Source organism: Opisthocomus hoazin, chromosome 24 (genome assembly GCF_030867145.1).
Source record: "Opisthocomus hoazin isolate bOpiHoa1 chromosome 24, bOpiHoa1.hap1, whole genome shotgun sequence".
Taxonomy (NCBI): Eukaryota; Metazoa; Chordata; class Aves; order Opisthocomiformes; family Opisthocomidae; genus Opisthocomus; species Opisthocomus hoazin.
The window spans coordinates 440,857-463,520 of NC_134437.1; the positions used below are offsets into that span (position 1 = coordinate 440,857).

The following is a 22,664-nucleotide window of genomic DNA, read 5'->3' on the forward strand; positions in this document are numbered from 1 at the left end:
CAGCGCAAGGATTAAAATTTCATAGAGTCATGATTTCATCAGTTGCGAAACTACAAAGGATTAATTAACAGGCGGGGAAGAGCTCGTGGCTTGGAAATGCAGTCCTAAGGAACGCATCTATCTCCGCTCTCCAGATGTCAGCGCGCAGACGAGGCGAGCGCTTTGATGAAAACACTTCCGTATCATCGGCAACTCCAAAACCCCGTGCTCTGGCGGCTGGAGCTGAGGATGCCCGGCTCCAACCCGCCGCCGTCGGGCTCCGCGAGCCGCAGCACGCCCTCCCTTGCGGGGACACGACCGGGTTCCACGCCGGTATTCCGGGCATCGGCACGGATCCCACCCCGGCCAGGGGATGGGGAGAGCCCCAGGCGCTCCCGGAGCGTTCCCCGCGCCGGCGCCTGCTGGCACGCGCCATAACGCAGATCTCTGTCCCCCCGCCCCTGCCCCGGGACTGCCGAACCCCCCTCCCGCAGACCAGCAGACCCCATGTTTCTCCACCGGAGCGTTCTGCAGGCGCGGGGGCCAAGGGATGGCCGGGGCTGAGCCCCTCCGACGCCGGCGACGGCCGCGGCGCGCGAGCCCGCAGCAGCAGCAGGTCCCCCCCGCCCGGGGAAGATGAATTAGGGAGCTGTCAGCGAGGGACAGCCGCAGCGGTTGTGTTGCTGTACGGGGGCAGTGGAAGTGTCTTTGATTAATGAATCCGTGGCGCTCGGCTGTTACGCAGCCTTGCCTCAGCAGGGAGGGATGCCCGCAGACAGGCTGAAAACACCGCGCTCCGCCAGGATTCCCCGGAAAAACTTCTCCGGGTCCCCTCCCGCCCTCCACCAGCGTCGCCGCCTTCGCCCGGGCCCGCGCCGCCTCCTCAGGACTTCCCCGGGCTGACAAAGAACTAATTATTTCCAATTAGAAGCCGGGAGATGAACAGTATGCACCTTGTCAAGCCAGTAAATTAACGCCTCTGAACCGCCCTGGGCTTTGGTGAGGGCCCAGGGCACGGAGCCGGCAGCAAGAGGAGCGACTCGGAGTGCCGCAGCCACGCACGGCGAGCCGGGTGCGCCGACCCCCGGTGTGGCCGGGATTTCGTCCGGCATCGGCATCGATACCCGGCACCGCGGCCCAGCATCCTGCCGGGGAGCATCCCTGCAGGGCTCCTGCCGAGGGTCCTGCTCCGGGCAGAGGGGCTACGGCCGCCGCTCCGGCGACGCGGGGCTGCCGGTCAGCGCGACGGCACCGATGGGTCACGGCCGGCGCAGGCGGCCGGGGCTCGGACCGAGGCCGTCGCTGTCCGTCCGGCAGCGAGACCCTCTCTGGAAAACCTCTTTTCGGGGAAGCACTGTGGAAGCGGGAGGCGTCAAGAGCTGACGCAGCCGGCGTCCCGGGGGAGCTGTCAGCGCGGCGCAGCGCGGGGGGCTGCCGGCACGGCGTCCGAGCTGGCTTCGCTCCCGGCACGGCAGGAACATCTGCGCGGAGGGGCGAGCGGCCACTGGGATCGCGCTGGCAGCGTCTCCTCTCGCGGCAGCGCAACGCGGGCGGATGCTGCGGGCAGCGCCGTGCCCACGGCCCCGGGCGCGCGCGACCGGCCCCTGTCTCCTTTGGTTTTTTACTCCATGCGTCGGCTGAGATGCTGGCGCGTTCATGGGAGAGCGCTGCCTTCAGCTCTCCGTAATTAGCCTTGCTCAGCCTGCAACATGTTTTGCTCAAAAACAAGTAAATACCTTCCGGGCGAGCCAAGTTATGAGCGAAAGGCCAGCCCTGACGGCACGCTCCGCTCCCCTGGCCCCGGCCAAGAGTACGCGGCGTCCTGAACCGAGCAGCCCGGGCGCTGCGGAGCCGTCCCGGCGCTCCGGGACCTCCCCGAGCAGCCTTGCTCGCCATTAATTCATTTACGAGCAGCCTCCCCCCCCACAACGTGCACAACAGGTTCCATGCAAATTCGGGAGCTTTTAAATTATACCGTTAATGAAAGCAAATAAAGGCAGTTAAAAGGCAATTTGCTCAATTGGTGTTAATATTTAAGCACAGCATGTGTAAAAACAAGATCGCAGAATTTGCTTTTTTCCACCAGAAAACTTTCGGTCCCGACTTTCCCACGGCAAGGGCCGAGGGCGCCCGGCGAGCGCAGCGCACGGGGTTGGCTCTCGGAGCCCCTCGGCGACAGGCAGCGGGGCTTTTCACCGGGGGAACACCTCCCGGCCGTCCCCGCAGCCCCCCAGCAGCCGGCGGGACCGGCGATGCCTCCTCCGCCCCGGGGCGCGGCTGCAGTCGCCGGCGTTACCCCGAGCACCGCGCCGGCAGCGCGTCCCCGGCTTGGCGCACCGCCGCACCCGAAAGCAAAGGGGACACCAAACACGCCGGGAACGTGGCGGCCGCAGCGCGAGCAAAAAGCAAGGAGAAAACTGTTGGCCAACCCACGGCGCCGTGGGTGCCCCAACTGCGGCATCCCGGCTAGGCGCGCTCCGCGTTGGCGCTCGCCGTGCGGGGACACGGCGTCGCGCCCGGGGTGCTGCGACGGTAGCGCACGCGCCAAGGAGAAGGAGCAGGGTGACAGCGGCGTGGAAAACAGCGCCGGGATCTTTCCTCCCGTCCGTCAGACCGGGAGCGGCCCTGCTGGCGGGGAAAGCCGAGCGCAACGTTACGCAACCCGACGGCGAGGGCGCAGCCAACGCGACGCCGCGGCCCCGCCGGCTCGCGAGGCGCAGCCGCGGCCGGCAGACCCGCGGCGAAGGCTTGCCCCCCGGCAGCGGCCCGCTCCGCCGGCTGCGACGCTCTCGCCGAAATTCGCTTTCAAAGCGGGAGCCGCCGCTGAATGAGCCCTCGGTTTCTAATGGTTGGAAATATTTTGTACACTCTGCTGCTCCCTCTGTACCCCTTTGTCGGGGCCGAGGTCTGCAGGCTAAAGCGGGCACCAAAAGACCATCTGTAGCTCCCGTCTCCACAGAGGAGTTTAAAGAGGGGGATGAATGAGCGCAGGAATTAATGAATGATAAAGCCGTATGGTCTCAGTCAGCCTCCTACGCCTGCATGTGGCATTCAAACCCTCCCAGCCTTCTGCCACAAAGAGAGGTTTCTAAGCTGCAAAAAAAAAAGGGGGGGAGGTTGGGGGGGGCGTGCATGCGTGCAGGTTTTTAACAACAAACCCGGCGACTCGCCTCGAAGTTCCCACCGGGTTTCCCTGCTCCCTGGAAGTGCGTCCGCTATAAAGCAGCTCCATAAAAAAACCCCAAAAGACAGAGAAACGCAAGGCTAGCGCGGGTTTGAGGAGCGCTGGCAGAACGGGAACCTGCCGGAAAGCGAAGCCCCATCCTTCCCGCCCCGCTCGCCGAGCGGCGCGGTGTCTGTCCCCCGGCTCCCGAGCATCCACGCCGACGCCAGCCCGCTCGCTCCGGCCGCGGGACAGAGGACGCTACGGCCCACGGTGCCACCGGCCGGGGACCGACAGTGACGCCAAGGCACGGGCAGGGACGGAACCGCCGCTCCCGAAATGCCGACGAGCCGAACCCAGGACCAAGCACCCCAGAGCTCTCTGGCTCCTGTTGCAGGGTCGGGGGCTGCCGGGGGGGATGGCTTCTCCCCAGAACAACCCGCAGGAGGCCAGCGTGGAGGCGAGGCAGCACGGCGCGACGCTGCAACGCTACTTTTATTTTAAGAGCCGTCATGTGTAAAGCATTAGCGTTTTTGAAATGGCATTCTCGAGTTAATTAAATGGACAATCTTTTATACATAAAAAGTGAAAGCAAGCCATTAACAGCGAGGCGCAGAGCGAGCGCCTTCTCGGAGCTGGGCAATACCCCCCGTGCTGGCACGGCACCGGGGCGGGCAGCGAGCACCGCGCCGCGGTTCACCCGCGGGATTCGACGCCCGGACCCCCGCGCGCGGGAGACGGGCCGAACCGCGGCGCCCCGGAAGCCGCCCGCGCTCAGCGCGCGCGTCCCCGACGCGCAGGGCGGTGACTGGCTGGCGACAGCGTGAAAACCCGCAGGAGTTCTCTCCGCTGCAGTAAGCGCCGACCTTCAGTTTTAGGCAGGAGGTAAAGTTCGCTATCGATCGGACCCACCGTAATCCGTTTATAATTACTATTATCTCCGAGTTAATCTTGCGAGAGGTCAACAGTTTTACAAAAAAACCTTGCAAGCAGAGTTTTTTCCCTCCCAACTTCATATCTGGGTCAGAAGGTCAATTACTGCGACTCGCTAACCGGAGATTCCAGAAGCAGCCCCGCACGCTCCCGCCCCGAAGCCCCACCGGCACGGGGGCTGCGGGCAGGCAGGGACCCCCGCACCCAAAGCTTCGGCGCGTCCCGGCTCGGAAGCCCAGGGGAAGAGCTTGCTCAGCTCGGGGCTGGTCCCAGTCTGCGAGCCGAACTGGGCTCAGCCGCTCGCAGGGCGGGAGCCTCCGCTGCATCCCCTGCGCGCCGGGATGCGGCCGACGGGTCCTCGGCATCGCGCCCGGGCACGGGGTCCCAGCACGGCACTCCGGAGGTGCCGACCCCTCCCATAAGGAGCCGTGAGCTTGGGCAGCCGGCTCGCTGCCCGGGCGCACGAAGCGGCGATTTCAACCCCCGGGCCCCGCTCCCGTGCCCGCTCCGGGCAGGCGACAGACGGAAGCAGCGCAGAAAGCTGCAGTGGGGCCGGGAGAAGCCCCGCAGCCGGATGAGGACGCGAGCCATCCTCTCACCCCATCAGCACCCTGCGCCCCATATCGCCAAACCCCACCGCTCGCGCCATTTTGCGCCCCGCGCCGGGACGCTGCCGTGCCGTGCCACGTGCGGGGAGCGCAGCCCGGCCGTCGCACCCCAGCCTCCCCGGTGCGGTGTGCGGTGCCGGCGAGCCCGCGGAGCATTGCTCAACCGCTCTGCAGGCAGGTGTCATAAACAAGCAGGCACACGGCAAACATATCGATTTCCCGGAGCTTATCGCGCAGCACCCGGCGCTCAGTTACCAGGCTACTTTAATATGTAATTTACTGCGAGGAGGGAGAGCGGGCGCGATATTTGCCGTGGGACGGACGGGGAGGCTGTGGGTGTGCGGGGGGCTCGGCCGCGCTGCGGGCGGGCAGGAGGGGAGGGAGGCACGGCGTCTCGCACCTCCAGCTGTCCTTAGCGTTTTCCAACTATCAAACCCCCCCCTCGCCGCTGCCACGGCGTGTTTACACAGATGCTATTAATCTTCTTCTGCAACTGTTTACGCTACGAAAATATAGTCTCAGCTGTCCGGGCTCTCCACCTCCTTAATTTAAATTCAGATGCTTAATTTCTGTCAAAACAGAGCCCACCGAGATTTGCCTCTGTCCATTGGCTACAAGGATGGTGAGGGGACTGGAGCATCTCCCCTACGAGGAGAGGTTGAGGGAACTGGGCTTGTTCAGCCTGAAGAAGAGAAGGCTGCGAGGGGACCTTATAAATGCCTACAAATATCTGAAGGGTGGGGGTCAGGAGGATGGGGCCAAGCTCTTTTCAGTGGTGCCCAGTGACAGGACAAGGGGCAATGGGCACAAACTGAGGCACAGGAAGTTCCGTCTGAACATGAGGAAGAACTTCTTCCCTCTGAGGGTGACGGAGCCCTGGAACAGGCTGCCCAGGGAGGTTGTGGAGTCTCCTTCTCTGGAGATATTCAAGACCCGCCTGGACAAGATCCTGTGCAGCCTACTGTAGGTGACCCTGCTTCGGCAGGGGGGTTGGACTAGATGACCCACAGAGGTCCCTTCCAACCCCTACTATTCTGTGATTCTGTGATTTCTGGTGCTCGACTTGCCCTGTTGTCCCCCAGCCACCCGGAGAGGCCGTCCTGCGCCCGGTTACCTCCTCGGACCGGTAAAACCCATCGGGGCACCGGGGACGCCCGGCCCCCCGGCCCACGGGCACAGCCCGGCGGCACCGCAGCACCCACGCCGTCGCCAGCTGCGCCGCGCCCGCCCTCGGCATCCAAACCCAAGTCACCGGCCGTCGCGTGACGGGGACGCATCCGTTTCTGGCCGCGTTTCCGCAGCGAGCCCCTCCCCAGCCCGCGGCGGGGAAGGACCGTCCTCTCCGTCCCCTCCAGCCCCGTGCCACGCGTAAGGGCTTTCCACCGCTGCGATGCTCGACGGAACGCTGGGACGTTGGCATTTCCAGAGCACAAAATTTTAAAAATCCTCTTTGTACGGTGCCTCTCAGTAGATCTTTTGGAATTTACAAGATAAATACTGGTAATTTGATTCTTATCTTCCTCAAATCCAATTCTAAGGCAATTCTCGGCAAAGGACACTAATTACAGCCCGCGGGGAAAGAAAAGGTAACCCATCAGTGAGAACACGCCTGCGACGTTTAAAGGGCTATGGGATACGGAAAAGTCAAATAGATTTCAAATCTGCTCTCGCAAGAACAACCATTTGTCAGCCAAAAACTGCTCCCTGCGCCCTCCCCGCTGCCCAGCACGCACTCCTGGAGCCGCGTTGGAGATGCCATCGCTCCTTAACCCAGATGTCGCGCGTTTCGCAGAAGGCACACCAAAACGCTGCTTGTTGCTGCGGAGCACCCCGAGGAGAGGAGGAGGATGGTGGCGGGAGCGCGCCGGCCACCGCCGCGCGACACGGTCCGAACGTTACGGCGCCTATAAAATAATAAAACCCGACCCCGGGACGCGGGGCCAGGATGTGGCAGCCGGCGACGCAGGGAGAATCAAAGGGATCCGGCAATCCAAACAGGGTTTTGTTTAACGAGCGTCGCCGCGGCTGTCGCTCTGCAGCGCCCGGGGAAAAGCCCCCGGACCCAGCGCGGGGCTGGGACCCCGCGCGCGGGCGGCCGCGGCACCTCAGCGGCCAGGGCCGCTGGTCAGGCTGAACGAGCAGGGCTGGCAAAGCTCATGATTTACTCACAGGGAGGGGAGATGCCGTTTCTGAACCGGTGGGAGGCTGGCATTAACACCCTCCGCGGCCGTCCCCGCCGAAGGCGACACGATGATGATTCCTTCCGACACGGCGACTCTGGCAGCTCGCTCACGCCTGACCCCGGCAGCGCGGGGCAGACGCCGCGCGGGAGGTGGCCAGAGGCAGTTGGAAATACGAGCACCGCGGACGCGAGCGGAAGCGCTGCCTCAGCAGCCTCCCTGGCTGCGACAGGTAGGAACGATGGCACCCGGGCGCACGTAAATCAGCGCTTCACCGAGGCTGCACGGCGGGGACGGGACGGCCGGCGCGACCGCGGCCACGCGAAGCCGCAGAGCCACGGCCCCAGGAGCCACCGCTGCCGCGCACCCGAGCCCAGCCGGCACCGGGAACCGGGACACATCCCGTGTCACCGACTCCACGCAATGACGCAGGGAGGGGGGGAAAGCCACCCCGGCCCACTACAGTAGCTTTAAAACCAGCCTTTTTTCCCCCAACATCGTGTGTGCAAACATTTCCTACTGCCCCGCTTCCATGATTCAGCAATTCAAGTCCTAGCAACAAAAAGTGTGGTAATCCGCACATTTGTGCGGAAGAATGGCAAATCCACGCCTCCAACGACTTTGGAGAGCTGTGCGATTAGAAAAACACATTTTCCCTTTCTCGTATTGAAGGAAAAGTACAGTTATTTAGAAACGGCAAAAGAATCAGCTCATTAGTTAATAACAGTGACAAAACCCCTACCCCGGGAAAACCGAGCGGCTGCAGACGGGAGCAAGAATTAGGCCAACGTCTGTAGAGAAGGGAAAACCCCCCAGGTCCGACACGCGCCCAGCCCCGAGCCGTCACCGAGCTGGAAGAGGGCAGGGAAGGCGCCTGAACGCGCAGCAGCCCCCGCCGACGCGATGCCCCGACAGCGCAAAGCCAGCGCCCTGCCAGCCCGGCCGTGGTCCCCCGGCCCCGGCCACCGCCGCGCTCCCATGCTGACCCCCCGGGACCGCGGCGCTGGACAGTCCACAGCATCCCGGGGGACCAAGGCTCGGCGCTGGGGGGGTCCCTGGGCATCGCGGGGACCAGGGACATCCCGGGGGGGAGCAGGGCCAGGCTCGGAGGCGTCCGGCCGCTCTTTGTCTGCTCGCCTCTGCCCGGGCTCTCACGTTGTCGCCGCTGTCACTTCTCTCGCCCTCCGCTTACTTATGCGGAAAACGTGGTTTCCGCATGAGCCGTCGCAGCACAAAGAGCCCGTACAAAGGCGCGCTCGCCATGCGTTACGCCCAGCCAGGAGGGACCGAGATCCCAGGACCCCGCCGGCAGCTGCAGGAGACGGCGTGCAGCGGGCGCGGCACCACGAGGAGCACCCCTTCGACGGCAGCTCGCGGCAAAGCAATCCCTGGCACGGCACGACTGCGCCAGGCATCCCGCTCGCACGCCCCGGCGCCGTCTTTCCGGCTGGGGTGGAAAACGGTCAGCCCGCACCACAGCCCAAAGGGACTCGGTCCCACAGAGCGCGTTGGGTACCAGGGACTGAAAACGCTCGCCCACGAGCGCGCCGAGGATGCAGACCCCCCCGTGGCACGTCCACGCGAGAAGTCGCAGCGCTGAGGACCGGCCGCCGGGCACGTCCAGCGCAGGAGAGCCCCAGCCCGGCCGTGCAAACACAACGCCACGTGGGTTTCTTTTAATCTTGGCAGGAAGAAAGTCCCCGTCGCTCGCTCGCTCTCGGTCAGCGATGCTTATCAGCCCCCACCAACTGTACCTGCGGGTGTCACCGAGCATCCCAGCAAATGAAGGGGAGGGGGGGAGGAGAGGAAAGCGAGCGGCGTTTGGCTCCTGGCCGTGGCACGCAACGCTGGCCCACCGCAAACAGGCTCCGGAGCGTCGGTACCGGCGGCTGCACGACACGGCACTGGCGCGGCGGCGCGCGACGCCCGCTCCCCGACCCCCGTACGGCTGGCGGGAAGCTCGCCGCGCACGGCGCTTCGTTCGGCCAGCAGCAAGGCGCTGACTGGGGAGCCGCTTCCCCCCCAGCCGGAGGAGCGTGCGGGGCAGCCGCCCGTGCCGGCAGCGGCCGAGCCTTCGCCGTCTCGGGGCTCACGCCGAGCGATGCCCGTGCCGGCGGCACGCGACCCGCCAGACCCCCGCTCCCCCCGACACGTGCCGGTCTCGGCACCCGCTCCGGGGCAGCCCGCAGCAGCTCCCACCCCGCTAAATAATGCATTGGCCAGCCCTAATTAACGCCGGGGAAGGATGATCTGCATTTCTGGGCTGCTTTAAGTTGCGCTCGGTGAGACGCTGAGGGAAGAGCCGCCTCCAGCTAAAGGGTCAGATCAGCCAGAAATCAATAGCCACGATCGCCTCTGCATCCCGAGATCGCGGCGCCCTCCCCAGCTCCCCCGGGCAGGGCCGGGGGCAGCCCCAGTGCCGCCCCAGGCTCGGGTGCTGCTGACTCAGCGCCCTGCGGGCCGGGACCTGCCGGTGGCCCGGTTCCCACCCCAGCACCCATTTCGCACGGCGCCTGCCCGGCACGCAACCCTCCCTGCAGCCCCCAGGAACGCAAAGCTGAAAGCCCCCAAACCCCCCAGCAGCATGCTGCCCTCCGCCCAGGGCGACGACGAGCCGGAAGGCCGGGGGAAGGCGCGGCGACGCCGGAGCAGCGTGTCCCCATCCCTCCCCGGCTCCGGAGAGCACGGGCAGACACGGACCCAGCAGCCAGAACCAACTCTTTTCTCACTTTTTTCCCCGGGAAAGGTTTTCACCCAAGCTACGGTTTTCCCCCAGAACATTCCTGCCGGAGGAGAGCGGGGTTTCCGCCGGTTTCATCGCGCGGCACCGGCTCCCATGTGCCAGGCTGGCGGCATCCGTCCACCGCCCGAGCTCCCGGCGAGCCCCCCCCGGCCCCCCGAAAGGCGAGGGGGCTCGGCACGCGCTCGTTCGCAGAACCGCCTGCCCGCCCGCTCTCGGCGCCGGGGACAGTTTCTCCGAAGAGGGGGGAAGGAAGCAAGGGAGGAGGAAGTCACCGCGTTACTGGTAAAAATAGCAGAACGCCCGGCGGGGAGGCGCAGGGGCTTTCGCTTCCGAGCGCCGTTTCGCAGAAAGGGGCCCTGGCGTGCAACCCGCCGGGCGAGCCGCCGCGCCCCGACCACCCCGCGTGCCGCCGGCGGAGCGGACGCGCCCCGGTGCCGGCGACGCACGCGGTGCCCTCGCCCGCGCGCCCTGGTGCCGGCGCGGCGCGGGGGGCCGGCGAGGGGCCGGCGAGGCGGTTGCACCAGGCCTGCGCCTTATCTCTCCCACGCAAAGGCAGTTGGCGAGCGTCGCGCAGCAGGCTGCGACCGCAGCCCGTGCCCAGCCGGAGATAAGATATCCATCACCGGCGCTCGCCGCGCTGCCGGCAGCGAGCTCCCGCCGCCAGCCCCCGTTCGCACGACTCGCGAGCCGTTTGCCGGGCCCCTCCGCACCGCGCAGCCCTCACCACCTCGGGCATCTCGCTCCACACCCGAGCGGTTTGGCACCCGAGCGCGCGGCCGGCCCCGCTCCCGCGCGTCTTCAGCCAGCCCCGAGGAGCCAGCGGACCAGCCGAAGACGCGCAGTGAAATCTGGAAAGCGATGAGCCGCCCCGAAAGCCTCGCGCTTCCAAGAACAGCGGCTGCGCTTTGGTTGGATTTTTCTAACGTGCCGCCTGCGCTGCGGTTAAATCGAATTTCTGAGAGTCGCGGCCTTCACGGGTTCCGTCTGCGCGCGCCAGAATTCGTACAACCTGTCCCCAAATACCGTAACAAAAACCACGCAGTAAGCGCTTTGCCTTTATTTCTGTCGGCGCCGGTTTCGGGGGGGTGAATCACGCTTCCCCCTCAGCACTCCTTTCTAAGATGACCGACTATAAATAACGCGTGGAGTAAAGAACGAGGGAAGGTGACGAAGGGGAGCCCAGCACCGTCCCCGGACCCGGTGGCCAGAGCGGAGAGGCACCGCGGACGGCCGTGCGGGAGCCGCAGACAGCGCACGTGTCGCCGTCGGCGCGGTGCGTGGCCCCCCAAACCAAACCGGAGGCGAAATTAAAGGACAGGTCGCAGCTACGTGATTTTTCCTATGTGCAGGAATTGCACCGCGCCTAGGGAACGACTCCGGCGTCACAGCAGGTCCCCACCGACGGGAAGCCCCGCTTCCAGCCCTGGTGGAGCCCAAGCCTCGGGCGCGAGAGGGGACGGCCGCCGCGCGGGGGTCACTCGGCCAGCGTGACGCCGGCAGCCCCGCGGACGTTTCGGTGGGCGCACGGCTTTCTGCCGGCACCGGCGCTCGCCGGGGGAGAACAGAGTCGGGCCTCGCCGCGCCGCACGGTTATCCCGCGGGGCATGGGGAGCCCGGCGGCGGTGCCAGCAGGGACCCCGTGCCCGGGTACCCGCCTGCCACCGGCGTCAACGCTCCTCCCGACCTCGCCAGCCCGCCGGCGATGGAAACGCGCCGCTCTTCTTCGGGGTTTATTTTTTAGTTTCTCTTTGTCTTTTTCCGCTCGGTATCTGCCTTCTTTATAGGTCACCAAGGCGAAAACAGGCGTCCTCCTCCCCGCCGCGCGTCGCAGACGGACGGAGGTTGTTTGTTTGAGAGCGGGGCGTGCAGGATGAGCACCGCGGTGTCACCCACGCGGCATCGTGCCGGCACCCTGCCCCTGCGCGCGGGGGACGCCGGCGAGCCGGCCGCCCCTCGCTGCGCGCGGAGCAGAGCTCGGGGTTATCAGCCCGGCTGATACGCGCAGATAAACAGCCCCTCTCCCGCGCCGACACCGGCAACAAAGCAGGGCGTTTAACGCCGATTTATGGCGGGCGGCCCCCGCGAGGCTCAACGCGCCTTCCTCAGCCGCGTATCGCCGGCTCGTTTGCTAAACAGCGCGCCAATAAAACGGCAACGAGACGACGAAGGCCGACGGAAAAACTAAACCGGCACAGCGGGGCGCGTATCCAGCCGTAATCTACTTAAAATCAGTTAAGAACACTACAGCGACGGCGATACGGGCGGCCCTGGCCCCCGGCCAGAGCGAGAGCCCGGGCCGCAAAGGCTCGCTCCCGCGACCCGGGTCTCACGGCCCCGCTCGCTTCCTCAGCCGCGAAGCCGCCGCGCCGGCGGACGGCCTTGTCCAGGGGAGGAACCCTCCGCTCTGCGAAAGCACGTGGCCCGGCCGCGCTCGGGGCTCTCACAAACACCGCGAGCTCGCCAGCCCCTGTTCGAAGGCGCCCGACCGCGGGCACGTCCGCCTCCCTCGCTCGCGTCCCCTCAGAGCGACGGGCCAGCTTTCCTCCGTCGCCCACGTCCCGCGAATCCCTTCCGCCCCGAGCTCCCCGCGCGCCGCGGCGCGGGTTCCAGCGGGTCCCCGCCGCGCCCAACCGCGCTGCCGGCCGTGGCGCGAGCGATGCCCGAGCCGACCCCCGCGCCCCGAGCTGCCGCTGGCGGGGCCGCGGCTGCCGGGCAGGCAGAGTGACACAAGCCAGGGCTGCCGGGCGCGGGGGAATGAATGGAAGAGGCTAATTTACACAGGAAGCGAGCACTTACCGGACCCTTCATCCCAACACACAGAACCCTCTGCCATATCTGGAAGCAATTACGCCCAGTTAACGTGATCTGCCTGCCACTAAAATTAACTGCAAACAGAAATATTCCTCACTTTTGCAACAGGAGATGCCGTGGCCCCGTGTTTGGCTGCCGGGAAATATTTAGTAATTACTCATTTAAAGTCTCTCTTGAAGCTGTCAAGGTTTGGGGGGGGGCAGGGAAGTAAAAGAAAAATCTTGCTAATTGCGAGCGAAAAGGAAAACGCAGATCGTTTTACCCTACCCAAGGAAAAGCGGTTTACGCACCCGCGTAACTACCGAGCCAACACCGCGCAGAAGCGGGCAAGGCTGCGGGGATGCTCCGTCACAAACCGCCCGGGCTGCCCTGCACCGCTTCCACGTGCCAGGGGCAAAAGGAAAGCCCAGAGCCGACGGCGTCACCCCTGCAGCAGCGCGGGCTCCCCGAGGGTCCCCCCGCGCAGCCGAGAAACGCCTTTTTACCCAACACCACGCCGCGAGTTGCCACCGGAGCCGAAGAGGCTCCGCGAAGCTCATCGGGCTGCGGCGAGCGACACCGAGCCGGCACGCTCTGGGGAGGAAGCACCCCAAGCGCGTTCGGTCGGGCAGGCTGTAAGCGGCGGGGTCCCGGCCCTGCAGCCGACGGGGGTCCGCTGGCGCAGACCCCCGGCCCCGGGGAAACGCCGGCGAAGGCGGACGCAGCCCGGTCATGGGGCACGCAGCATCCCCAGCGACCCCGCGGAAGCAGGTAGGCAGGACGCGAAAGTTACCGCTGCGCAAGGGGAAAAAAGAGATAAATTAAAACAAAAAAAAAAAGGTGTTTCCTGATGGGAATCTCGGAGTTTTGCCTTAAAACGTGTCACCCACACAGCTACAGCGACGCAGAACAACTGACGGGATAACACGGAAGCCGCGGGGGGCTTGCCCCCCTCCGCGCCCGGGGCCGAGTATGGAAACGGTTAAGTCCCCCACCGAATAAATCAAAAGTTCAAGGCTGCAACACACCCCGCCGTACCCCCCCTCCGCCGGTGACAAGAACCAGAGAGCCCCCGAAATCCCAAGCATCCTGCGCGGGGTCTCGGCCGGCGCGCACGGGTTACACGCTCGGGGTCAGCGCCGCGGACCTCCGCGGCAACATTCATTTCCTGCGCGGGGCACGTCCCCCTGCCCGTAAAGCTAATCAGGGCTTCCTCGCCCCGCGCCGCGCGGCAGCGCTGGTTCCCATTAGCCCCTGATGATGCCAGGTGCCGCTAATAAGGCCCATCAGCGAGGAACCAGGGCTGCCAAGGCGTCTTCGGACTCTGGAAGCAATCACGGGCAGAGTTCGGGGGGCTGCCGCCTCGCCGCGCTCTGCCCTCCCCCCTCCTGTTCCGTTTTTCCGCCGTTTTTTACAGTTTTGGTCGCGGCGGAACGTAAATTGCCGAACGCTTAAGACAAAATGAAAAGCAGCTCTTGTATCGGGCTACCAAAATTAACACTAATTACGCCTCGCAAAGCGCTGGGGATCCGATTTAGCGCGTTTACTGCTTTAACGGTACGCGGCGTCTGCTTCTCGCTGTGACAGGCCGAGCCGTGCCAACGCGCCCGACGGCATCCGCAGCACCGCGCCCGGCGAAGCAAGAGCCAAACGCCGGAGCGCTGCCCTGCGCCGCTGCGTAGAACGTGCTGTGGCGTTAACGTCGCGGCTCCGCGCAGACAGCGGGCCCGCGGGCCACGCGTCTTGGGGATCGCCGGGAGTGGGACCGGGACCGGCATCCCCACGGGACGCTGCGGTTTCCCCGCGCAGGAGCGCCGGTGCCGGGTACCGGTGCTGCTGGCAGCGGCCGGGCAGATGCGCCGCGCCCCTCCGCTTCAGGGGTGGGAAAAGAGGGCAAAACTCTGCGGCTCGGGGCATCGAGGCCGGCCAGCAGCCAAGGTGGACGAGCAAGGCTCCTCGCTCCCACCTAAGCACACGGCTTCAAGGCGACGACCCAGCACCAAGCCAAAAAACGCCAAACCAGACACGAAAACCGGGAGGGAAGGTTCCCCCGGGGCGCGTCCCCACGCACGACAGCGACGACGGGCGCCTTCCCGCCGAGCGTCTGCCTGCCGCCGGCCCGATGACACCATGGCCGCTTCCATCTCCCAGCCGAGCGTCTCCATCTCGCTCGGACACGCGTGCCCGCAAGCCGCACCGCTGCGGTGGGTCAGCCCCCAGCCAGCACCGGGGCTGGGACGCTCGGCCGCGCCGCTAACGAGCTCTGTCGAATCGGATTGGATCCCCACCCGCAGCCTTCCCCAGTGCCATCGTCATTACAAAAGCAAAACCACGTCTTCTACGGAGTTTGGAGGCATCTAACCTCCCGACGACGTTACCCCAGGCTCAGCACAGCGCTCGCGTCACAGCTCGCGAGGTTTTTCTTCGCGCAAACAACCCCGAAACGGGCCACTGAACTCTGGCTTTTTTGTCCGCAATTAGAAGCGCGGATCGATACGAACATTAGATTAAGTTTGAACTTTGCTGAACCGAGAAGGAAACCTCCTATAAGAAAAATTAAAGAGTCGCTGACTCAATATACGCTCAATTACTCAAAATCATAAGCTCGGTAAAGAAGCAAAGATAAAACGGACCGCGCGGCAGCCGGCAGGTTCGGGGACCCGAAAACCCCGACCGGAGCCCGCGCCGAGGCTGGCGGCCACAGCTCAGCGCTGCCAGCGCGCCCGCGTCCCGGCGCGGCACAGCCGCTGCCGCGAGGCCGCGGTGCCCACGGAGCCACGCTCCCGCCTGGGGCTGGCGACCGTCCCCTGGGCACCCTCCCGAAGCCCGCCAGCAGCCAGCCCGGCCCCCCGCTCGCCTTGCTCCCGCGCTGGCGGAGACGGGAGCCGCGCTCGGAAGGCTGCGAGACTGTAAACATGGATATTTATGCTTCCACAGGCGCGCGCGGGTGTCTGTAAACAAACATACCCGCCATATGCATACGCTCGCCTGCGCAGTGTAAACAGGCGCGGCAAACGCCGGCTCGCCGAGCTCCTCGCCGGAGGAGCGGCGGCAGCGCTGGACGGGCTCGGGCTCTGTCCATCGCCCGCCGGGGCTCGGCAGGCGAGCGGCGCGGGGCGGCCGAGCACCCCGCGGTCGGGGCTGTTGGGTGCCCCTCCCCGGCAGCGGCCCCGGCCCCAGCTCACCGCAGCCGGGAGCGACGCTGCTCCGGGCAGCTCCGCGCTCGCTTCGGGGTCGGAAAGCAAAACCACAGCAGCAAACGCTCCGCAGAAGGAGGTCAGCGACAGCAGCCGGCAGAGGAGCGGCACCGCGGTGCCCCCGGCGCGTCCTGCCCGGGTCGCTGGTGCCGGGACCCCCGGAACCACGTCCCCGCCAGGCGCTGGGGCGGAGAGGAGCCCGCAGCCGGCGCGGTGCGGCCGCTCCACCACCGGCCCCGCTCCGGCAGAGTTACAGGTCCCAGCCTCCCGCGGACGCTGTTTAACAGCTCCATAAATACAATGGGATCCCACAAATCCTCCCGAAACGGCAATTTTCACCGCGTATTAGCAAGCAAACACCATAAAAAAGCCACATGAGACCTTCTCTACACACAAACCGCCTCGGACGGAGACTTGGGGGGGGGAGGGGAGGGGTGAGTTCATTCGAGCGTTGCCCAACGCCTCTCAACATGGACGGTCTCGCAGATCGGTTTAACAGCGGCTCAAAGGATTTGGCTCGCCCCGCGGCACCCGCCAGCACCAGGCAACCTGTTCCAAAGCCAGGACGGGCACGCAGAGCCGGGCGCTGGCCGAGGCGACCGCCTTCGAGGCTTCGCTCACAGGGACGGCGCTCGGCTCGGCGCCTCGCTCGGGCACTGGCGCCCGCCGCAGCACGGTGCGCGCCCAACCGCCCGATGGGGATCGCGAGGGATGAAGAAATACGCGGCGACCGCAGCCGTGCTGGTCAAAACGAGCCCCCAGCCCGGGAGGCGACGCGTGGTCCAGGCTGCTGCCGCGACCCCCCAGCCGGCCGTGCCTCGGGGCAGACCCCCGGCCAGCCCCGCGCTGCCCTCTCCCACGGCCGCACCGGCCCTCGCTCTCGGGCTCGGGGGGGAGCGGGAGACGCGCGAGACCGTGGCGGAAAGGCACGTTAAAATTCTCTCTGAGCCTTCACTGCAGCTCTCCCCAGTGACGTTCGGTCTGCATCACCGCGCGGCCGGGGACGAGCCGCGCCGAGGCAGCGGCGGGCAGGCCAGCCAACGCCAGCCCGCGAGACGGGGGAACAAAGCCGACAGCGGCCGTGCCCCCGGCCCGGAGCCAGGACCCCAGGCTCGCGCTCGGCGGGGTCCACGCGGCAGCTCCCAGCGAGGACGCTGCCGGCACCCGCAGACCCGCACGGGCTCCGGCACGTCCCGCATCGCTCTGCCGGCAGCACCGGCTCCCCCGTCCCCGCAGCGCATTACGTGCGCCAGCGTTAATTAACCTGTTGATTCGTTAAAACCCCAACGCGGTGCGCGGCCCGGGAGGCTGCGAGCCGCTCCGGCACCGCGCCGGGGCTGCCTTCCCCGGGCAGGACGCTCGCCGCAGCGCGCCCAGCGCTGAGGGGCTCAGCCGGCGACGCCGATCTGGGCGCAGTTACCAACGCGACCCCGCTCCCCGGCCAAACCACGGAACAGGCTCTGGTCCCCACGACCGGGCGGCGGGAAATGGGGGAGCACCGCGCTCACGCACCGGTAACCACCGCCGCGCTCCCAGCCCGCCGCTGCTCCCCGCGGCGCGGGGCTTGGCGTGGGCACAAAAACCCTCCCGACCCCCATCCCGAGCAGGGGAGCCCCAAAATCGCCAGCCCCCACGGCTCCGCAGCAGCGCGAGCCCCCACACTCGCCCCAGCCCGACCGACGCGTTACTTTGCGCAAAGTGCCAATATCGTTTCAGAAACGGGGAAGCCGCGCGGCGTGAAGCCAGCCACCCCAAGTGTCATCGCCGCGGCCGGGCGCGGGGGCCCCACGGGTGTCCCCCCCCCGGCCTCGCCCCGCACGGACGCGCCCGGGTGCCGGCGCAGGAGGGGACGGCTCTCGGCGCAGGGTGGGAGAGGATCCCGAAACTCCCGGGGAAGCCAGCGCGAGCTGTCTGGCCGCAGTTGTGCCCCACCGCGCGCACCGCTCCCCGTCCCGGTTTCGGGGACCGCGGCACCGGCGCGGGTGACGCCCGGCGATTCCCCGCGAGGTTCCGGCACCCACCTGTGCTGCTCGAGGGTCTCGCTGTCGGGCAGCTCGGCCCCGCACACGCTGCACGGCTCGCCCAGCGCCCGGCTCTCCGTCTTCATGCCGGCCGCCAGCTCCCCTAGCTTGCAGAACAGCTCCCGCGGGATGAAGCCCTGGGGCAGCAGCCCGCCGTAGGCGCTGAGGTCCATGGAGACGGCCAGTGCCGGCTGCACGTGTAGCGCGGACGCCGCGGCCGGCGGCACGCCGAGCGCCGGCTCAGTCCTGTGGTTGGGCAGCAGGGAGTAGATACCGAGGGGCTTCTCGCCCTGGGCAGCGGCGGAAGGCTCCGGCCCCAGCGGCAGCCCCGGCCCGGGCTCAGGCTGCTCGGCGCCCTCCTCGCGGGCGTAGTGCAGTTCGCGGGCGCTGGTGATGACGCTGCCGCGGGTCGGGGTGCCGGGCCCTTCCTTGCCCTTCTCGTTGGGCTTCTCCGCGCCGGCGGCGCCGGGCTCGGCCGCCCGCGGGCTGTCGCGGCCGGAGGCCTCGTCCACCTGCATCGCTTCGGTCCGGGCCTCGGCGGGGCGGCGGGCGGCGGCGGCGGGGCGCGGGTCCTCGGGCACGGTGGCGGGCGGCAGGGCGGCCTGCAGCAGCGACTGCCCGATGGTCATCAGGCTGTCCACCGCCGCCGCGGTGGGGCTCATGGCGGAGAGGGGCCCGAAGGCGGCGGAGGGGCTCTGCTCCGCCGCGGGTGCCGGCAGGCTCTGGTCGGCGTAGCCGCTCTCCTCGCCGGCGGGCTTGGAGACGAAGAGGCCCTTGATGTACCTCGACTTCCTCTCCTCCTCTTCCTCGGCGGCGGCGGCGGCTCCGTCGGCCGCGGCGACCTCGGCGTCGGTGTCCTCGGAGGCCTGGATGGTCTCCAGGATCTTCAGGCACTGCTCCTCCAGGTACTCGATTTCCAGGATCTCGGCGGCGTAGAGCAGGTCGTCCAAGTCCTCGACCCTGGCCTGCAGCGTGGCGGTGTAGGCGTACTCCAGGATCTGCTGGAAGGTCTTTGGCGAGAGGAAGTCCAGGGTGTAGTGCTGGCTGTTGCGGTGGAAGAGGATCTCGAACATCTTGCTGGTGCAGGCCAGCACGGTGCGGTGCGCGCGGAACTCCTGGCTGTCCACCATGATGACCACGTCGCAGAGCGTCCCCGCCAGGCGCATCTGGTTGGCTTTGTGCAGCAGCCCGGCGGGGTGGCAGGGGTTCTGCAGCTGGATCAGGCCCATCTTAGTCGGATCCGTGGCGTGCCCGGGGCTCGCGCATCGGGGTGCCGCGCCGGCCGTCGCTCCTCACCGGGGACCAGCTGTGTGCGCCGGCTATCTGCGAAGACAAAAGGCGGAGGGGGAGAGCGGGGAGAGGAGCGGGGGGGGAGAGAGAGAGAGAGAAAGAAAGAGAGAGGGGAGGAAAGAAGGAGAAAGGGGGGGGGGGGGGGAGAAGGAGAAAAGAGGGGGGGGAGAAGGAGAAAAGGGGGGGGGAGAAGGAGAAAGCCGGGGGGGAAAGAAGAAGAAAGCCGGGGGGGGAGAAAGAAGGGGAAAAGGGGGGAAAGAAGAAGGGGAAAGGGGGCGGGGGGGGAAAAAGAAGGGGAAAGGGGGCGGGGGGGGGGGGAAAGAAGGGGAAAGGGGGCGGGGGGGGGTGAAGAAGAAGGGGAAAGGGGGCGGAGGGGGGGGGAAGAAGAAGGGAAAAGGGGGGGAGGGAGCGAAGGAGAAGGGGGGAAGGAGGGAGGGAAGGAGGGAGGGGGGGTCAGCTCGCAGCCCGGCGGCGACTCGCCGGAAAGTTTCCGCGCAGAGCTCGGCGGAGCCGCGTCCCCCCGGGCCCCCCCGCCGGCGGCCCCCCCGCCCGCCGGCCCCGCACTCACGGCGGCCGGCGGCAGCTCCGGCAGTTCGCACTGCCCGCTCTCATCGCCGCCGCCGCCGCTCGCCGCTCCGCGCAGCAAATCACGGCGGCGCCGGCCCCCGCACCGCCCCGCGCCCACGTCAGGCCCCGCACCGCCCCCCCTCCGCGCCCCCCCGCCGCCTCCCGCCGCCGCCGGCCCGCGGGCGCCCCCCCCCGGCCCCGCCCCGGAGCAGCCGCCGCGCCGGTCCTGCCCCCCCACACCCGCGGGGGAGGCGCGGAGCCCACCCCGCACCGCGGGTCTGCCGGTGGACGCCCGCCACGGCGGCCTGCCCGCGCCCACCACCAAGATGGGCGACGGCTGATGGACCTGCATCCGCGGCCCGGCACGCGGCGTCGCCCGCGTCCACCCCGGCGACGGCGTCGTGGGCCGCTCCCCGCCCAGCACACGGCGGCACACCGCACCCAGCGCACGCGTGACCCACGGAGAACGCCGCGTGTAACCGCGCTCGGGGAGCGGGTGGTGGCGGCTGCTTAACGAGAGCAGCCAAACGACGGAGGCCTCGCGGGGGAAGGCGACGCTGCTCGGGTCGCCAGGCGCGTCCCGCGACGCGGCGCCACGCGTAAGGGCGAGGCGGCCGCTACCCCTTGTCTTTTCGGGGGTTACAACTCCGCCCTTTTAATTGGCACAAAGCGAAAGTGCGGTGCGCAGGCAGCCAGGAGTTGGGATTTTTTAATTGTCCAAAACCACTTAAGTTCCTCCCTGAGTTTCAGACCCGAGAGCGGGGAAGCGGCGAGACGGGGTGGTCTCCGGGGCTCGTGGAAGCAGGCTCGATACTGGGACTGGAACCCTGCAGGCGGCGAGGGGCACGTTCTTAGCGTGGCTCGCGTGAAATTAAGCTGCGTGAGTCCCATTAGCGATAATGGAGATCCCACGGCTAAATTCCCAGGCAGCATCCTGAAAACTAACCCCCCCGTCCTTCCCCGACCGGCGCCTCGCTCGCTCTCTCGCGTGAAAGCTGCCGAGTTGTTTAAGAGCCGGGCTTCCCGTGGCTGCCCTTCCCACAGGTCCCGGGCGCCCCGGGCAGGGACCCCCCGCGTTCCCCCCGCGTCGATGTGACGGGCAGAGCATGCTCGCGTCCTCGCAGACCTCCCCGGGGCGCGGAGGGCTGGCGCACGGGGCGGTTTTGCTTTTTGAGACGGACGAGCTGGCTGGACGACGCTGGCCCCAGCGTCTCTCCCCGAGCCACGGTCGGCAGCCAGAAGCCAAGGGACCCCCCCGTCAGCGGGGGTCCTGCCCTCCCCGGCGCCTCTTTCCGAGCTCTGCAACGCCCGGACCTCTCCAAGGCACCGCCGAGGTCCCACGCCCAGTCCACGCCGGTGCTGCCGCTGCCCCCCAAACTCTTACAGCCCCCCGACTCGTGCCGGCGAGAAGGCAGAGCGGTCGGAGAAGGCGCGAACCGGGAAGGAGCCGCGGACTCTTGCTGGTGACCTCAAGCATCGATCACGGGGCTCCCCAGTGCCGCAGCCCCCTGGAGACACCGACACGAAGCTCGGGAAGCCACCGCCGCGGCCTTCGGGGTCGTTCCCCCGCGCCCCGGCACGGGAGTTAATCACCCATCGCTCCCCCCCAGCGCCTCCCACCTCCCTCCCATCTCTCCCCATCGGTTTCCAATTTATTTACGCCTCTGCTCTTAATCCGCACCTGGCAGCGCCGCGGGTTCGTTCGGAAGGAACCGGCGCGCCGAGCGGAGCCGGGCTCTCGTGTTAAACAGCAGTCACGCCCAAGTGCCTCGCCACGTGCCATTACTCCGCGTGATTGAGGCAATTTCTGCCTCCGCCGCAAGTCTCGGTTGTAAATCTCTCAACCAGAGACGGGGGCAATGATGTGCTGCCTCCCGCCATTATTATTAACCTCCAGCGGCAAGCGCGCGGGACGCCCGGCCTTTCTCCGAGGGTCTTCCCGGGCAGGGAGCCGGCAGAGCAGGGCCACCCCTCCCGGGAAGCCGAGGGACCCCCTCAGACCCGCGGCTGCCCCAGCCTCCACGGGTGTCGCTCGGGGAGCCACGGACGCTCGCTGTCCCGGCGCGGGGAGCAAGGCCCCGAGCACAGACGGGGCAAAGCGACCGCCCGCACCTCTTGCGAGGGACGATGGCAAGGGCGGCTTCGGGCTGCTCCTCCAGGAGACGTGGAGAGGAAGAGGAGAAGAAAGCAAGCGGCAAAGTCTCCAAAGCTAGGAGAAGAAGTGATGAAGAGTATGATTCTATGATTCTAAGAAAGGAAATCCCCTGTTGGGGATGCTTAGCCCACCAAAGGACGTCGTGGGAGACAACCTCGGCGAGGCGGTCCCCCAGCACGGTGCATCCTGCGGGAACGGGGCGGGAGGAGGGCTCCCCGCAGCCGGCTCCTCTCCGGCCCCCCAGACCCCGGGGAAAAGCCTGTCCCCACCACCCGCGCTCCGCCAGCAGCCTCGAGCCTTTCGGTGTGCTGGGAGGGTTTTCCAGTCTTGCTGGTGCGGAGCCAAAGTGCAAAACGCCCTTCCCCACGCGCCTGCCTCTTCCCTTCAGCCCACCGGCCGCGGCTCGACAGGCGATGCGGGGGGTTTAGTCTGGGTATCAGGAAAAATGTCTTCAGCGAAAGAGCGGTCAGGCACTGGACCAGGCAGTGGCGGAGTCGCCGTCCCTGGAGGGGCTCAAAGCCGTGTAGACATGGCGCTTCGGGACGTGGTTTAGCAGGCACGGTGGCGCTGGGGTGACGGTTGGAGCTGATGATCTTGGAGGTCTTTTCCAACCTTCGTGATTCTGTGTGGTCCGGGCAACGCTCAAGCGTGCCAACGAGGGCAGCTGCGTCACCCAGCTTGGGACCCAGCGTCGCCGCACGTGTCCTCGTCGGGCTGGACGGGGCGGCTGCGCGCGACCGGCAGCTCCCCAGCCCGACAGGGCCTCCCTTCCCTCCGCGCTCTGTCAAGCTGGGCTCCTCCGAGGGATATCGCATCCAGGCCACCAAGGAGGGACACCACAACCCTGACGGCGCGACACTCCTGCTGGCGGGCACCGCCGTGGGACACAACACGGCTCACCCGAGCGGCGGGGATGCCCACACCGGTGCCGCTCCGACGCAGGAGCGGGTGAGCATCCCTCCGGCACTGCGAGGGACGGACGGGCTGCAACACACGGAGCGCGGGTGGACGGCGATGCGCGTCCCGCCATGCCTCCCC

The 22,664-nt window shown here is 67.1% G+C and overlaps 2 protein-coding genes across 3 annotated transcripts in view; one reads left to right on the top strand and one right to left on the bottom strand.

Moving 5' to 3' along the window:
• The window catches only part of ZBTB16 (zinc finger and BTB domain containing 16), a 57,518-nt gene extending 37,963 nt beyond the window's left edge, over positions 1 to 19,555 (bottom strand). For both annotated transcript variants that reach the window (XM_075442468.1, XM_075442469.1), the window contains exons 1-2: positions 19,473 to 19,555; positions 17,615 to 18,937 (exon numbers count right to left, since the gene is read on the bottom strand). In XM_075442468.1, the coding sequence (XP_075298583.1) occupies positions 17,615 to 18,843 (1,229 nt within the window). In that variant the 5' untranslated portion in view covers positions 18,844 to 18,937; positions 19,473 to 19,555. The remainder of the gene's footprint in view (positions 1 to 17,614; positions 18,938 to 19,472) is intronic.
• PAFAH1B2 (platelet activating factor acetylhydrolase 1b catalytic subunit 2) overlaps positions 1 to 22,664 on the top strand; it is a 640,582-nt gene that overhangs the window by 88,572 nt on the left and 529,346 nt on the right. The gene's annotated exons all lie outside the window — the stretch shown is intronic.